Here is a 15,558-nt window from a genome sequence, read left to right on the forward strand (position 1 = left end):
AAAGGCGGAAAGGTTAGGTTGAAATGAAATGCCGCCCGCCCAGAAACGCCTACTGAGTGATGTCAACGAGGAGACAAACTGCTGGTTCAAACGGCCTTAAATTTCGTAAGCACATTCGGATTAGGGTGCAGCACAAAATTGTTGTGAATGTTGTCAAAAATGACATCTGGGCGAAACTTAAAAGGCCTAATTTTGTTTTGATATTTATTTTTTATCGCAGGCCAGTTCCAATATTGAACTGCTTTTAGTTCATATCCGAACTTATAGAGGTATTGAAACACTGTTTTAGAAGATTTTTCTACAATGCTCACGTAATAGAGGAAATCAAGATTTCGGAAAATTGCGTGTTTTTACAGATTTCTCAATGAATAAAAAGCCCGTCGATATATTGATTTTTTTTTTTGCAGATTCTGCTTACACAGTTGCTCAAAAACCTACTTAAGAATTTTTTTTCTAACACGCGTATGAAGCGGCCAGCGAGACCTCTAAGCTATACCCGCCTGAACGTAAAATTCAGGTCAATTTCACGCGTTCGCGAAGCGCTCGCCCTCTGTCAAGACTTTGTGCAAGCATAATTTCCGGTAGAAGCCAGTGTTATCTGTTTATACATATAAAGAGAAGTGCCCGACTGAACGCCTGGAGTTCAGATCAATTTTCCCGGCTCGCATAGCGCTCCTCATATGTTGGCACTTTCTGCAAACCATGTCCCGCAAACCATTGTCCAAACCATTCTGCATAACTTGTTGTCCCGTGAGAAAAAATCGCCTGCACGTAGCTGTCATGATGAGTGCATTTCGAATGGTATACCACTGTCCGAGGCTGTTTTATGCCGTCTGAAAGATGACAGAAACATGAATGATTTAAAAGTAACTGTATAATTATAAATGTATAATAACAGAACACAAGCCACAGCAGTTGCAATGTTGGGAACGTCACTGTAAAAGTCTGCACAACGGTACTTATCCTGCACAAACAAGAAATGCTGCAGAATCACAATTCTTGGTGACCTGTGCTTCTTAAATTGCATAAAAGACAGGTCACATGACACAGGGCGGAGATGCCGTGGTGGAATGGAATCAATGATGGGTGTCTTGTGGATTCCTGAAAACGAGTCTGCTAGCTCAGAAGCTTGTTCTCGCATAATGAGAGGAAGCGGCATGAAGATTGATGGGCGATTTAAAAAGAGTTGCTGTGAAGATGCATCATTACTGGTCAGAGTGAAAGAATTATTTTTATAGAAATGATTTTTAAGGCCTATACAACGTCCATGTACATCCTCTGGTGATCTGGGGGCAATTTATTGCATTTTACATACAGACTTTGGACTTGGCTAGTGTGAAAAGAGCCACAGGCAAGTCGCAGCACCAAATCTCGCACTGTGCCCAGAATTTTTAGTGCCGTTTTTGTAGCGGACCCTTATACGACACTCCCGTTGTCCAACCGAGATCCCACTAGGGCGTTATAAACAGGCAGAAGGAGTTGCATGTCTGCACCACACGACTGGTGGGAGAGAACATTAAGAATATTCAAAGTTTTTAGGCATTTCTGCTTAAGATGTTTCAGTTTGGGAACAAATGGTACCTTGTTATCCAATATTACGCCAAAAAACTGGTGCCACTGTTTAAGAGGAATCGCAACGCTACTAAGAGTAACATCTGGGTCCGGTCGGATCCCGCGATCCTGGAGAACACAACGCAAAAAACTTTTTCTGGAGTGAGTTAAAAACCCTTCTCTATCCAGCTGGCTATTTTTTAACACCAAGCTGGACCTGACGTTCACATATTGACATAATAAATGATTTAAAAGATATCTGCACGTCGTCTGCATATATAGAGTAAGAAATGGTAGGTGGCAATGCCTTACCTAGTGAGTTCATTTTAATTATAAATAGAGTACAACTTAGAACTCCAACTTGCGGCATGCCGTTTTCTTGCACATGAATCCTTGACAGTGCATTACGAACTACTACGCGAAACGTTCTTTAAGACATGTAACTAGCAAGGGTGTTTAACATATTGCCCAAAACACCGAAAGACTTCAGGTCACTGAGGATTCCGTAACGCCAAGCAGGGTCATAGGCATTCTCAAGGTGAAAAAACGCCGTTGCGCAAACCTGTTTGTGAATAAAAGCGACCTTAATGTACGATTCAGGGGCGACAAGTTAGTCATTCATGAATCGCCCTACCCTGAAGCCTGCCTGGCAGCACTCGAGGAGGCAGTTGTACTGAAGAGAGTACACGTCTCCTGTTTATCATCTCGAGGAGCTTGCACAGGCAGCTTGCACAGGCAGCTTCTGAGGGCGATTGGCCGATAGCTGGCGGCAGAGGAAGGGTCCTTCACCTTCTTCAGGAGGGCCACTATGATGGCCTCCCTCCAAGACCCTGGAAGGCGCGCCGAAAAAATATTTTGTTGTAGAGGTGAAGCAGTGTTTCAAGTATGTCTGCATGTAAGTGTTGTATTATAGTGTACGCAATGTTGTCTGCGCCTGGAGCTGAAGGTTTACAAGTACTGAGTGCGATGTTCAGCTCATGAAGTAAGAAGGGGGTGTTATAAGATGAAGTCGACGTACTCTGTCGCAAGGACGTCTCACAGGATGTCTTGTGTTTTATGAAATTGTTGGTGTACTGTGCTGAGCTGGACACATGTTGGAAGTGTTGTTCGAGTGTGTTAGCCTGGCCTTCGAGTGCGTCCCCTGTTGTGGTGACCAGAGGCAGGCTGTGTGTTTTTTGTTCTTTTAGTTTGCGTATTCTTGTCCATACTTTTCGTTTGTCTGTGTAGGAGTTTATTGATGTTATGAAGGAACGCTAACTATCTCGTTTTGCCTTACGGCACACAAGGTTTCCGAATGCCTTGGCCCGTTTGAACAAAACAAGGTTACCCGACGTGGGGTACCGACGAAGGATACCCCACGCCTTGTTCTGGGCCTCTCGCGCCCGCCTACAGTCCCCATTCCACCACGCCCTCCCGATCGCGCGGGGTATCAGAGGCGTGAGGAATGGACTTTTCGCTGGCGTCGAGGATGTGCGCTGTGAGGAGTTGGGTAGCTTCTTCAACGTGTCTGTGTCCTATCGAGGTGTTGTGTAGTTTAGATGTCTCGGTAAATGTGTTACAGTAAGCTCTTGCTTCATTGAACCTGTTTTGGCAAGATGGACTGCGTGGTCCTTAACGTATATATGTTAGTGAGGTGGGGAAGTGGTCACTACCATATTTGCCCATGCCCACACCCCACTCAAGACATGGAAAGAGAATTGCAGAACCAATTGCCAAGTCAAGATTTGAGTATGTATTGTGTCTTACGTTATGGTATAAAGGCTGTTTCTTGTTGAAAAGCCACGCTCCCGAAGATGCTAAAAACTTCCCTATCAGGCGACCTCGGGCATCAGTGCGAGAAGATCCCCAAAGAGAATTGTGTGCATTAAGGTCGCCTGTGAGGATGTATGGTTCGGGGAGCTGGTCAACCAGCGCCTCAAGTTAGGAGCTCGAAAGTGCAAAATCGCGAGGAGTGTATATAGAGCATACCATTATCACGCTAATAAAGGAGCCAACAAAAGAGAAAATACAACTTCGTGTAATTTTAAAGAACTAGGATTCAGTATCTCACTCAGCTTTATTACAGCCGCAAAAGATGTTTTTTAACGAAAAAAAAAAGCAAGAACGATTTGAAACTATCCAATTTTGCGCCACAGTGACGTGTTATGAGCAAGAATGACGCCATGCGGGCCAACAATAAAACATAATTTTCGGTGCGTTAACTGCACGTTAGCATTCACATGACGCGGTAAAATGGAACTAGAGGCCCCATTACAGACGTCCTATCATCTGTCGTCGCGACAGGTCAGTCAGGCGGCCGCCGATCACACAAACAAGGTTCGTGACGTCATAGAAATGTTGCGGGAAATTGGCTTGGGGGTCGCGACTGCTTCACCTGTTTTTTTTTTTAATATCTCCGTATTTTTTCGAAGATTGCGATGATATTGGTATAATTGTTATCGAGACTAGGCAGTCTTTCCAATAAACCCAACTTGTATTTTGTCTTCATGGCTCGTTTAAATATTATTGTTCGGTTTGCTACAGCCTCAAGGAAATTGTTCAAAGTGATAGGGTGGCATGCGAAGGATTTCCTAACGATTATTGCGACACCGCCCGAAGAGTGTGTGCAGCCATCGCTGTCCTTTCTGAATACCATGCAACTATTCAAGATTGCGGTGCACGCTTTTATGATGGAGGCGAAAAGCAAAAACGCCGGTGTGTACGAGATTTCGGCGCATGTTAAAGATCCTCAGGTGGTCAAAATTATTCAGGAGCCCTCCACTACGGCGCGCATCATCGCCTGCGTTGCGGTGTCGCGTTAAAACCTACAATCAATCAATCAATCACTATTCAGGAAATATCTGTGTTTCGAATTAAAGTGTGTTTCCTGAACGCGCATTACGCTTGACTGATTAGCATGCAGTATTTTGTAACATTGTCCAGATGTTTGAAAAGGCCTCTGCAGTTCCATTAGAATATGTTTTCTCTTCCCATTATGAAGTTTCGGAGCTACTAGAGTGTGTTGTCTATGTATCGTCTTTCGGGGTTTGGACTCTCGGAGGGGGATTTTTCGGCTTTTTTACAGGCTTGGATGCAGGGACCTGTTCCTTCCGCTGCGACAAAGAGAGGAAAAGTCCCACGTCCATCTCATTCTCGGATGTCCTTGGGGTGCCCGATGGTCCAGGCCCCCTGTATTTGGCACCCATTTCGGTGCCTTTCGTTTTTTGAGCAGCCACCGCCGAACGTATCCGAAGCACCACAGATGGCATGGGCGTGCGGCCGAGGTGGGAGCCGATGCGGGACCCTCCGTGTCCATCGCCTCCGCAAGCTCCAGTGGAAGCAGGGAGGGTGAGGAAAGAGGGTCCGAAGGGACATCGGTCCCTACGGTGACTGTTGCCACCACAGCCACTGCTAGCTCAACAAGCGCTGTGGTGACGGGTTGGGATGCCTGAGGTAACCCGAGAGGGGCGGGGAAGGGACCAAGTTCAACTCGCGGTTCTGGGTTCCCGCCGAAACGAGACGCCGCTTCGCCCCCCGGCGAGCCGCGTCCGTGTACTTCCCCAAGGGGAAAGAGGCGAACCTCTTTCACGCCTCTGGGAAGGTGATGTTTTCCGTTACCTTTACGGTAATGATATTTTTCTCTAGTCGAAACTTTTCACAAGCGCGAGAGTATGCCGAGTGTGGACCCTGGCAGTTCGGGCAGGTGAAGCTGGTGGCAGTGCAGTTGTCGGATAGATGATCATGCCGGGCGCATATGGCACATGTTCTACCGCGACAGGAGTTGCTACCATGCCCGAACCGCTGGCACTTAAAACTGCGCCGTGGGTTCGGCATGTACGGCCGGACAGAAAAACCAATTAAAACGTCGTTGACATCCTCGGGCAGTGTGCAGCGGCCAAAAGTCAGTATCAGGTTTTTAGTGGTCATTTCTTTGTTGTCTCTCCTAATGAAGATGCGCTTTACTTCTGTCACGCCTTGGTGTTTTAGGCCTTCGAGCAGATCGTCGCTGTCTCGGTTAGGAGATCTGGCTCTAATATCACACCCTGGCAGCTGTTGAGGCTGTGGTGGGGTGTGACTCTGATATCCAGGTCAGCCATGCGGGTTTGGCTGTTGAGAGTTGTAGCTTTCGGCTGTGTGCAGACCTCAACTAAGACCTCACCAGTGTTCTGAGATTTTAGCATTGTATCTCGTGCCAAGGATGGCTTTAAGAAACTTGGAGTCAAGGAATACGGATTGTGAAGAAAGAGGCTTGGATTTGTCAACAGATTAAACTATCAAAAAGGGGGGGGGGTAGTTGTCGGGTTTCGGGGGGTTGATGGCAGGAAGAGGTTGTAAAAGATACTTCGGTGCGGACCCTTTTCAAGGTCCGATCATATTTGGAGGTGGTTTTCGATTTACCATATCGCATAGGAAGAAGCAGCGGACGGGGGTACTTTCTTCGCTCGGGTTACCCTGATACCGAGAGAGGTCCCGGAACTCCCTGCCTGGTAAACATACAGGGAGCCCATCTGCCGGAGCTGGACCAGGGCTCCGACGGCCTCTGTTTGAGCTTCTTACCCTTCACCTTGAAACACATCCTTACGGTAGGTTACAGCTTATGTTGGGGGCTCGGGGTCCGCGGTGTCGGCAATACCGTCACCAAATTTACTCAAGATGCCCTGTGCGGGGCGGGGCACAGTTTTGTGAACGCCCTTTTCTAGCCGCTGCATTTCAAGATAGCTGCAATAGATAGAATGAAACGGATACGGGAAGCAGCGGCATTAGTGTGAACCCGCTACTGCAGAACCTGCCATATTCTAAGGCAGTTCTCAAATTGCATGCAAACTGATGATTCTGCACTAGGTCGACAATTTGACCAGCAGAACCAGCGGCGCCCCTTTGTAGTCTCGTTCATAACGACGCTTGTGCGGAGAACTTGATTGCAGGGGGTTCTCAGCATTGAGCAGTGAAGTCCATGGGAATTGTGAGTAGGGCTTCTGTTCAACTGCTCCTATACCCGTCCCGAGAAAGCGCTGTGCTGTTTTTGCTCCGCATCCTTTTTAAAGCCAGACAAGCATAAGAACGAGCACTCCGATCTGATTGCTCAGCAACGTTTTTCCAGTGCGTCATGTTTTCTTCTACAAATGCAAATATACGCGGAGCTTTCAGTGAAGTCTTATTTGTTTTATATTGTTGTTGCATAATTGAATATCATCTTTTGAGACGGGTGTTCACACAGTCATGGACAAACGCAAATTGAACAGGGTTATATAAACCAGCACAGGGGAAATTGAAAACTATGCTTCGTGAAAACCAGTTGATGACGCGTTTGTGGTAGCATTAGCAAATAAATAAACCAAACCTTGCCACTTTTGAGATGCCATGCTGCAATTTCACTTTCATAGAAAGAAATCGCGCGATTTGTGTCCACCGGTTCATATTTTGACGTTCGGATTTCTTTGGTCCATGGCTGTACATTCCTTCAGCTTTAGCAGTATCATGCAAAATGTGTTGAGCGGCAAAGATTACTGCTATTCGTCTTAAACACCTTGAGCAGAAATGTTGAGGCTGTTATGGCCTCATGACATAGGAATAAAGTTCACCCGTATGTGGTTTGCATGTAGGCGTTTTTGAAGAAGCAGTGCCAGTCCAGCTTTACCAATTTTGTATTTCCCGATTTTAATACTAGTAAACCGTGTTCGTGACATTATGCGGGCCAGGTTGATCAAAACTTCCTTTTCGAGGTTTGTGATGTTGTGTTCCTTGCATTTCTTGCAAACAGGAGGTCCTTTCTTTGCCATCGGGGCTACATGTGATCAGATATTTTTTCAACCATATATAATATTGTTCTACTTAATAAAGGAAAGTAAACGAATAAACAAAAGGAGAGTAATCTATGAAAACAGTACACGCTAAAGCTTCCGTGCTTGCAGGAGTATGAAGCGTACCGAGAATGGTGCTCATGACATGCCAAAAAATTTCCCCTGATTTTTGGATCCGAAAGCTTGATGCACTATTTTGACGGGTGCCCCTCGTCTACACGTCCGCGCCACTTAACAGTAGCCACGCTATATGCCTGTTTAATGCATCTTAATCCACACTATTTTATCTTAATCACCCTAATTCGTCTCAAATTAAGCCACCTTAATCTGTCTTATTTACACACAGATACATACACACACCCGCATATGTGCATACAAACGCACACAGACGCAAACCAATAATACGAGCACAATAAAAGCACTTGGCATTTAAATACGGCGTATCTTTAAAAATGACCAAAAGAATTATGAAAAGCAATTGATATACAGAACTTTTCGAAAAGGTGGTTTTTTGGAAGGTTTCTATGCAAATGCAGAGAAAATATTATCTACTAACGTTAATCGCGAGAAGGAGCAATGCTTCAGAGATGTCACCACAAACTCTCCAAAATCTTTCTTTTTCCGGAGGTTACTCATTTTGCTCGTTTTTGCAAAACTGTTTAATCTTCGGAAACTTTGCGAGAAAAATGTTCCGTGCCAGCGTATGGGTAAATTAACAAACAGGAGTTTTGGCACGTGTCCCGTAGAAAACAGTTCATTCAAGAACTAATGGTTCACTTTTACTCTGTCCTTAAGAAATGTACAAACGATAATTTTTGTCATTGATCGTATAAACGCTAATATTGCCTAAAAAGGCGTTTTGCATTTTCAAAAGTTTCTCCAAGCAAGTGCCGAGATGCGCAAAGGAATTAGCCCTTTTTTTCGATGCGACAAAATCCCAACTTTCCACTTGGAAGCCAGAAGACGGAATCATGTAAAGCTATGCAAGAAACAAAGCAATAAAAGCTTCAGAGGAGCATTGCTACAGTTCAACATGTAAAAAATTGTTAAAATGGTGCACTATTGTTTCTAGGGGCACCCCGGTGCGGCCGGAATTGGAATTTTTCTGCTTTGCTGTAGTGTTTTTTGCAAAGATGGTTGTCATATAAGCGTGGTACTGTCGCCTGCTGTGTTGTTTTTGGGTTCAATAGTAACGAGCCGACAGAGCACAGTCGACAGAGCAGGACAGAGCAGAGTCAGTCCTGCGACGGCGGAGCCTTTTTCGGGAATGTATTGCAAAAATCAATTTTTCCTCTAACATTTCGCATGATATGAGTAAACCAGAGCAACCCTCTTAGCAGGAAAATATAGGTTCAAAATTTATGGCATTGCACGTTTTCTTCTTTTGCTTTTTACTTTATTTTGGTGGTCATTATAGCGTGTTATGGAGTGGAAGCCAATTAAGGCATGACCTCTTTCAGAAAATAAATGGAAAGCGGCCTCTTTCAAACTTTTTGATTCATATGGGGCATTCTTCTGCGTTTGATACTTTAGAGAAAACATGTCAACTCAGAGCCCAGGCTGAATAGTTTTATCGCACTGGTGATAAAAATAATTGACCTGTCACACAGCCTCCCCGGCTTTTCGTTGCATATAAGGCGCGCGTAACTACAGCTTTTCCACCGATACCCAGCGATTCAAGTTCTCGTCCACACCATCCCAGACGTAACCCGTAAGTGTACAACAGTTTTGCTTATTTTCTTACACACCTTAACAATTAAGAAGTTGCCAAAACGAGTCACCGCCTAGAATTGAGATTTTCTGTTGCTCAAATGCAAAATTCGGCTTTAGTCTTGAAGACTAGAGCTAACTCAGATGCTTAGAAACTATTTAATAAATATTTCTTGGTGGAAGGATGCAGCATCTTTTGGTGTTTCTTTCTTGGCGCATAAAAAGATGCCGAAATTATTCGTTGTGCAATGCCGGACTCTAACCAACTGGAAACAGCAAATATGAACATACAAAAAGCTTTTTTACAGTCCCAGCCACCAACCCGAATTAGGTCTGATAAAACTTTAGTGACAAGACAAAACCGTTCAACTTTCTCCTAGAACAGCGGCTGAAAGATAACAGGTGTGATAAAACCCTGCCAAAAAACGTACGAACGTCGTGTTTCGTCGTGTTTCGCATAGAAATAAGCCAGATACTGCTGTGGCAGGGATTAAAATAGCCACATTCATTTGCCCATTGGAAGTGCGCTTTTGGCGCGATTTTACATAACCAGTTGGAGTAGGGTAGAGAGTTGGGTATCTCGGTTCTCGCCTTTGTTGCTCTTGTTTGGTGGTTCAATTCAAGGTGAGTCATGTAAATAACCTGGCAGCCTTCTTGTGAGTTCCCGCCAGACAGCTTGAACTGCGTCCTGGTGGTTGTCACAAGATTTTCTTGGTTTTCGCATTTGGCTTATGATGGTTTGAGACCGCACTTAGGATAACAGCAAAATATCCTTCCCCAGACTTAGACGACATATGAAAAGAGCACAAAGTTATTAGAAGAAGTTTCCAAAATCATCGGAGAGATGTGAAACAATCACTGCATCCCGTATACCCGCCTCTACGGGTATATTATGGTTATTTCCGATTTTCAACCACGCAGCGTTTTAAACTTGAGCTTGGTCTCGCGGCGTTAGAAAAACAATTAACCAGAAAATATTGCGCCGCATGTAAAGGGTGGACCACTGCAGATAAGGTATTAAAACTGTGAAGCACAACAGGAATATGCGTATTCGCACGTCTTGTGAAATTGTACAATAGCATATCTTTATTGCTTCCACACGCAGCGCATTTCCGAAATTTGGTCCTCGCGGGGTTCTGTAAATGGCCGCGTCTGCACAGAAATGCGCACGTGGAGCTTGCTTGCACTTCTCGAAGTTCACTGTGACAAGGTCCACCGGCATGACGCCTGTGCTTCCAAGGCGCATCATTGATTACTCGAAATGGGTTCTCTGTCGGGGCTGCTTCTGTGTGTCGCGTTCTTCTCCTGCTGTGACTGCGTCGGGTTCTGCATCAGGTTCGGTTCCTCCCTTTGAGATACACACAACCATCCCCCCCCCCCCAAATGAGGAGCCCTCAGTGTTGAAGGAATTTCGTGAACCGCATGCGGCATACAAGGCTCTTTGTGTAGGGCGCCGGCCGATAGGTCGGGCTTGGTTGAGGGCGGATTGGGGAGACGCCCAAGGGTTTGGAGTCTCCTCGAAGAGTGTGTATGCCGGCTTCAATCTGTCGATGGAAAGGCGGACGTTCTTCCTGATGTTTTGGGAAGGGAATGTTTTTTCGTTGCGACGAATGACTTGGTATCAGTGTTACGATAGGGACAGCCCTATTCTCTTCCAAATTTATTCGGTGGATTTTAAACTTTCACAATTTGTTTGTTTGTTTGTTTGTGGTATGTTTTGGGCATGATACACGTAATCACACGGTACATTTCAATTTTCTTCTTCTGTTTGAAGTGAACGGGGCAATAGGCATTCGAGACACTTGTCGAGGACCCGTATCTGAAGTTGCGCAACGGCAGCAGCACCAGCTTACGAAAGCACATTTAACAACCGTGACTGCAAATTATGACATAATCATAACACACTGCGACGTAGGCGGGACTGTATAAAAATAATTACAGGTTGATTTTGCACAATATATTACAGGAGAGCATGGTGTGATAGCACAATTCAAGAGATGTTAGAGACAGTAAAATAATCAAAACAATTTTAGTAAACTCAAAATTGTAAACCAAACAAACAATACCCGGAAAAAAAGGTGTAATTCAGAGCGGGGATGCTACTTATAGCAGGTATTTGGCTTATAACCAAAGAGAATACAATACACAATGACATCCTATTCAAAACCGATGTGATGGCAAAAATTTGCCGAACAAGGCGGTCAGGTTCATCAATTATTTTCTCAGGAAAAAATTGTTTCATTTCTTTTTCCGATAAGCTGATCGCACAAGAACTTTGAAGAACTTTGGTAATTGCCGGGTAGTTGTTTAAAAAGTAGAATTTGAAAGACTAACGTTTGCTTACCATGAGGTGTGCGAACACTTTGTGTTACGTATGGTTCATACGTGAGGTCATAACGACAATTTTCTCTTTTATATTTATTGAGATACACGACAGAACCGGGTTTTCCATCATGGAATATCTTGAAAGCAAAATGTTGAAAATAAATATTTTCTATTTGAAGGAGAGTATTTCTGTAAAAATTAAATTTCATTGCTTTCAATTCCGTGGAATGCTAGAAATTTGCCCATTCCCTCTCCCTGAATGTTGTGGAAGTTCAATTCCAATACTCTTATTTCTCAACGTAGAAATCCCTTCTTGGTGGCTGTATCGATTTAAAAATGAAACACACGGCTGATGTTATCAGACGCCTTGAAAGCTGCAAAAATATACATGCACGTTGCCAAAGTCGAGGGATGGCAGCAGCTTGCTGACATCTCAAGCAGAGAAAAACGTGTTCAAAAACTACAGGCCCATATCGATCTTGCCCCTATTTTCAAAGGTTGCCGAAAAAGTGAAGCACTCCCGGTTCACTACATTCTTCACTAAACACTCAATTCTAAACCGCTTTCAACATGGCTTTGGAAAAAATTGCTCAACTGAAACTGCACTACTAAAACATAAGGAAATAATTGTTCATAGCTTCATATGCCACAGTTTGACTCTAGGGATTTATATAGATTGTCAAAAGCATTCTACTCAATCAGCCATAGTATCTTGATTAAAAAAATGCAGTTCTACGAAGTGCATGGCGTGGCGCCTAATTTGATTGCGTCTTGCTTAAAAAACCGTAAACAATGTGTCGTTAAACGAGCTTTCTTCAAAATTAAAAACAATTAGCACAGGTGTCCCTCAGGGAAGTATTTTAGGGCCACTGCTTTTCAGTGTGTACATAAATGATCTTCACACACCATTCCAAAACCCTGAACTTTCATTAATTTGTTACGCAGACGACACCAGTCTCTTAGTCACAGGAAAGAGTACTAGCGAAATCGAAACAATCTCCAACCGCAGCCTATACCAGCTCTTAAACTGGACAGAACAAAATGCCCTAACAATTAACCTAGCAAAAACAAAAGCAATTCTTTTTCGTCCAAAAAATAAAATTGTCACTTCGCCTAAAATAACACTTGGTACTTAACACATTGAGGTAGTGGAATATTTTAAAGTCCTAGGGATTCATCTTTCCAGTACTCTTAGTTGGGATAAGCATGTCGAAGCAATAAGTAAAAAGGTTTACCAAACTGTAGGCATAATAAACAAACACAGATTTGTCTTACCTGAGCGTAAACTTTTTCTGTATAATTCTTTTATTCTACCCCATATCAGATACGCTCATTTAGTCTGGGGAACGACTCCTATGAAGAATTTGAACACGCTTTATCTGTTGCAGAAAAGAGTTGTGCGAATCATTGCAAACGTACCGTTTTTGGATCCTACAGCGGAATTATTTCGCCAGTACCGCATAATCAAAGCAAATAATTTTTATGATTACCACTTAGCGCGTTCATTTTGGCTGCGAGTGAAGAATAATGATGCATATTTGGCTGGCCTATCTCAGTTAAAAAAGAAAACGGGATTGTATAATACGCTCTTTACCGAAACATGGCTTGTACCAATACCACGCAATAAATATGACATGCAATCACTTTCTTACATTCTTCCACAACTACTCAACAAATTTGAAGCGCGAAACATTCATAATGCTATTTTGTCAAGAAAACGTCTTCACGATTTGTTTCTTTGATGCGCTCTTATATTTGGTTTCTTTTGTTCAACTGATGTTCGCAGCTGGAAAAAACGAAGTTGCAGAGAGGGGATCCTTTTCTTCTGTTTTCTTTTTTCTTTTTTTTGCTATCACGAATAGTAAGATAGTGGTTATCATTATATTTTCGTCTGTGCGAGTTCAATTGTGTCCCTCGTTGCGTTTTTTATCTGTATGCTGTATTAGGTCACACGAATGAAAATGTATACTGTGTGTATGTATCACTTTACTTTTCTGTTAAAATCCGCGCCGATCATTGCTGCCAGTACTGGGCCAGCCACCTCATCAAGCTGCTTGAAACAGCAGCTTTTTGTGATTGGCTCATGGTCTGTAACAAAAGGAACATAAATAAATAAAGACGTGATTTGATATATAAAAAACTATCGTGGCAACGATGCTTTCTCTTGTGGTGTACGAATGCGGGACAATCACTGCTCTTTGAGTTATGCCGCCAAGTTGTGCGTTAAATTTTGTGTCACAACGTTTTGTGCAAGTTGAGTTTACCGTTGCTAAATCATTCATGCCGCGAAACGTTGGACACCCTAACTGACCATATTTTCATTGTTTCGTCATTACGAATTTCTCCATTAGGTTTTTTCCTTCCTCTATTTCTTGTCATGAAGAGCCTTCGCCAAACGCTCCTGTTGGACGTCTGTTCAAGCTAAACATCAGGAACCCTTATTGTTAAGCTTAACTACGTACCAAGAGATATCAAATTCATTGTACGCAAGAAGCGGGTCCTGTTGAAGGCGGTAGACTTAAGAATCGGGTACGGGTGGGTTGGCATAGTGCCGTGGCATACACCGGTTCACCCGCTCCACGCCAGCTGTCCGGCTGGTTAAAATTCGATATTTTCACCGATTTTCTTAGGCCACAGGCCAGGCTTGACGAATGAACATTTAGAACACATCAACTTTTTTTTCACCCCCATCTCGCGTTCAAGCCGCTGGGGTCGTCCGACCGGGGAATACTCACGATCGCAGCCTATGCAGACATCAGCCCAACGCACACCCGCAAGCTGACACATACGCGCTGTCGGGGCTAATGAAGATACCCGCGTTCGTAGCTAATTGAACTTTAGCGTCAACGTTTCTGGTCACGCTTACGCGGGAACAGTGTGTTTTTGCTACCTGAGCCACGCAATCCTTCAACCAGGCTCAGTAGTCGCAGTAGAACTAAACTTGCGAGAACAACACTTCAGCCAGTGCAACTTCAGCCAAGGTGGCAATAGAACTACAGACAGCGATTGGCCGCTTTGGTTGCAGTGACGCGGGTTACAGGGCCAGTCTGGCTGCAGGCCAGAGAATATGATCGACACAGCTGGTCTAAAATCTGAGCCCATCTCATTCTCATTCCATTCCGTGAGAAAAGGGGCCTTATTCTATTTCTATACATGAGGAGAAATGTGGTTTATTTAAAGAAATATGGTTTCAACGCGATGCTTGCCCCCATACAACCTCACTCAATGTCCAAAAGACAAACTGCTTCGCCATGTCCGAAACCTGCAGTCGGGTAGACGGCAGTTTTATAAAGCGAAGGACCCAGGCTAAATTCCAACCACGGGAAGCGTCTTTAATTTTGGCACTTGATGTGCCTCTAATGGAACCCATTCTTCGAATTGGCTTTCCTGATGTGCGTAGTGGGCCTAGCTATTTCTATCTTGGACGTTTACTTCGGGCTTTGAAGACATTGGCTTTTGAGCAGAGAAAGCTCCGTGTTTCCACAATCTTTTACTTCACCCACTATCATCATCATCGTCCGAGAAAGTTGGCATTCCTACAGTGCGTTTTTGAGCAATGTCGCCATGTGCGAGCTTACAAGGCTCATCTCTTATATATGCATTTGGAGTTTATTAATAATAATATGTAATACTTCCGGCTTAACTAACGTCTCACGTTGACGATGGAGGATTCTGAAAAGTGTGCCACTGTGTGCTTTCACAGAGGCCTATTTGTCGGCGTTTCAATCGTTTGCGTGCCCATTTTCCGCCGGCTTCTCGGTGAGTAGGTCCCGCTTACAGGACAATTTTCTGTTCCCAATTTTGAATTTTCCGTCTCTTCTGTCGTAACGTGTACTGCGCGTACAGCTCGCACTCACCCTTTACTACCACCTGCCAGATTCGAATCGGCAGTTGTTTATTAGCAAGAGTTTGCGGAACAGTGATGTTGTGAATAACTCACTGAAATCTTTATCTGTTTCGTTTTCTTGCAGCCAGCTTCAACATGGTTCGCTTCATTGAAAACCGCCTTCTAGCTGTTTTTGCTGTCACTCTGGGTATGGCGGAGCATCTGACATACTTTTAACACTTTCTTTATACTGTGTCATAATAGCTTCGAGCAAATGACCTGTGCGAGTTCGTTGCCTTTAAAATCGGAAATAAGTATTGTTCGCGTGGTTGCGGTACGTGTAGAGTATAATGCCGCCAGGGTTTT

The 15,558-nt window shown here is 44.0% G+C and overlaps 1 protein-coding gene across 12 annotated transcripts in view; it reads left to right on the forward strand.

The window, feature by feature from the left end:
• The first annotated feature begins 8,962 nt into the window (after nt 1-8,962).
• LOC144138406 (uncharacterized) overlaps nt 8,963-15,558 on the forward strand; it is a 114,182-nt gene continuing 107,586 nt past the window's right edge. For all 12 annotated transcript variants that reach the window (XR_013315877.1, XR_013315881.1, XR_013315878.1 and 9 more), the window contains exons 1-2: nt 8,963-9,042; nt 15,338-15,400. Coding sequence is in view for 1 of the 12 variants with exons in the window: in XM_077670674.1 (XP_077526800.1) it covers nt 15,349-15,400 (52 nt within the window). In the remaining 11 variants the exon portion in view is untranslated. The remainder of the gene's footprint in view (nt 9,043-15,337; nt 15,401-15,558) is intronic.

Source organism: Haemaphysalis longicornis, unplaced genomic scaffold (genome assembly GCF_048455015.1).
Source record: "Haemaphysalis longicornis isolate Haplotype H1 unplaced genomic scaffold, Haemaphysalis longicornis Haplotype H1 scaffold_5, whole genome shotgun sequence".
NCBI lineage: Eukaryota > Metazoa > Arthropoda > Arachnida > Ixodida > Ixodidae > Haemaphysalis > Haemaphysalis longicornis.